The 2,594-nt window shown below is 33.7% G+C and overlaps 1 protein-coding gene across 1 annotated transcript; it reads right to left on the bottom strand.

Moving 5' to 3' along the window:
* Positions 1-1,230: 1,230 nt before the first annotated feature.
* On the bottom strand, positions 1,231-2,583 carry SPOG_05730 (uncharacterized protein; the record flags this gene model as incomplete). The annotated part of the gene is made up of 1 exon (XM_013166699.1): positions 1,231-2,583. The coding sequence occupies one exon, from the start codon at positions 2,581-2,583 to the stop codon at positions 1,417-1,419; it is 1,167 nt and encodes a 388-aa protein (XP_013022153.1). The 3' UTR covers positions 1,231-1,416.
* Between the last annotated feature and the right edge of the window lie 11 nt (positions 2,584-2,594).

Genomic DNA, 2,594 nt, shown 5'->3' with positions numbered 1-2,594 from the left:
TCCCTGTTAGCATTCATAATATAACAATTCGTTATAAGAATGGAATATTAGCTAATATCAGTTAATATTCATAAGCTTAAAGAATTGTGCTTGATAATAAGTAAACAAAAATTTGAAAATGCAAATTTCTCTTTGATTGCAGAAACTCCGATTAAAATTTACAATTCGTGATTATTGCTATTAATTAGAGAAGCCAGTCACGATGGCAAATATACAGAATAATATATATATGTGTGTCGACAGTCGAAATCTTTAGATCGGAAGATTTGACTGATCAGGCTAAATAAGATTGACACTTAGTCGTTTTCATTTAGTTAATCAGATCCCTGGACATATTACTATTACTCTACGTAGTACTAACACGTCCAATTCCAATAGACAATTTTGTAATTGTACTTATTACTTCCACTCGATTTACATTCTCATAACGTGTGAGATTTCTCCCGTGACATGTGAATTGTCAGAGCAACCACTAATATTATTACAAATTATTTTGTAATAATTATCCTATGGAGTATATTACTGTATACCAATGTTTATAAACAAACAAACTGAGAAAGCAGACGGAAAGTTTAACCAATCATCAAGAATTAGCTCAACCTTATTGTTTGTTTACTTACTAGTTTTAGATTACTATATAAACGCCGTTCTCCTCAGCCAAAATCTTCAGTTAGGAAGATTTTGCTGGCAGAGCTAATAAACTTGTTCGATAACATATTCATTAGTATCACCAGAGACGTTACTAAAGATATATCACTCCAGATATTTAGTAACTTATTTTAGAGTATCCAGCTTGACAATTCAAGCAATTATAACTGTATTCCACTCACACACTTATTACTATACGGAGTATTTTCCCGTGACATGAATGTCGTAGGACTGTATAATTATTTTATCCATTTTGTCACGGGAGAAATCTCATACGTTATGAGAATGTAAATCGAGTGGAAGTAATAAGTACAATTACAAAGTTGTCTATTGGAATTGGACGTGTTAGTACTACGTAGAAGAATAGTAATATGTCCAGGGATCTGGATAACTAAATGAAACGACTAAGAGTCAATCTTATTTATCCTGGTCAGTCAAGTCTTCTGATCTGAAGATTTCGACTGTCAACACACATATATATATTGTTCTGTATATTTGCCATCGTGACTGGCTTCTCTAATTAATAGCAATGATCACGAATTGTAAATTTTAATCGGAGTTTCTGCATTCAAAGAGAAATTTGCATTTTCAATTTTTTGTTTACTTATTATCAAGCACAATTCTTTAAGCTTATGAATATTAACTTATATTAGCTAATATTCCATTCTTATAACGGATTGTTATATTATGAATGCTAACGAGGGATCCAATTATGACACCTCCCTGCCTAAGAGTCTTTCACTTCTTTGAATTGGAAGACTCTTATTTTCATTGCGGTTCTTCTGTTGGAGAAGCGCGACGATTAAATTCAATGAGCTTTGAGTATGCCTTTTTTCGAACGATGTCTCTAGGAACCCATGTGACTGAGCGATAGTCATAATCTGAGAGTTGCGATCTATATAAACAATTGTAGTGAGAAGGCTTTTCTAGGTTATCAGCTTCTAAAATTTCGTCAATAACGATGTTTTGCATAAAATTGTTTGAGCTTAAGTCCGCGTTGTAAGGTTCGAGTTCGGATACATGAAAACTAGCAGGATAGCGTCTTCGTATCGTTTCAGGAAAATTTAACTCGTAGTTATGTTCTCCTATTTTTCTTTTTACTGAAAATGGACCAACAAATGTTGGTTCAAGTTTATTTGATTGATGGAAAAATCCCACTTTGCCATTTTTGACTAATACCTGATCGTTAGGTTGGAAAATCGGTGGTGGAATTGTTTTTTGGTTGTAATACTTTGCGTATTTATCATTTGCTTTTCTGATACGTTCACGTATTTCATCGATGGATTCTGTTCTGTCCGGTAAATAAGGAATATCTAGTTCATCCAGGATTTGCGTATCCCAAGCGGTAACTATAGCTTGAATACCAAAAGCAGCATTAATTGGAGCTATTTTTGTAGCAGAATGCTGTGAAGAGTTATAACATAATTGAGCTTTGAGAAGATAATTGACCCAATTTGTTAAATGTTTGTTCACGTAGCAACGAAGATATGACTCCAAGATTTGATTGACGCGCTCTGTTTGTCCGTTTGTTTGTGGATGATATCCTGAAGATAACATAAGATGTATTTTATGGTCTTTGGCATATTGTCGCCACTTTTCTGAAATAAAAACAGGTCCCCGATCTGAAACAATATCAATTGGATATCCAAAACTGGATATGATTTTGTCCTCGAATATTTCAATTAACTGATCCGTGGTCGTTGTTGTGTTACAAGCGATAAACCAAGCCATTTTGGTAAAACGATCTACAATGGTTAAAATTGCATCTTTACCTTGAGAAGGTGGTAATCCTGTTATAAAATCCATAGAATAATGTCTGAATGGCTTTTCTGCAATGGGTAACGGTTGTAATTGACCATATCGTTGATGATTTCGATTTTTATGTCGTTGACATATGTCACAATTTTTTACATATTTTTGGATGTCTGCGGTCATACCTTTCCAGT

This window comes from Schizosaccharomyces cryophilus, assembly GCF_000004155.1.
Source record: "Schizosaccharomyces cryophilus OY26 unplaced genomic scaffold supercont4.1, whole genome shotgun sequence".
Lineage (NCBI taxonomy): Eukaryota > Fungi > Ascomycota > Schizosaccharomycetes > Schizosaccharomycetales > Schizosaccharomycetaceae > Schizosaccharomyces > Schizosaccharomyces cryophilus.
This window is presented reverse-complemented; position numbering and strand designations above follow the sequence as displayed.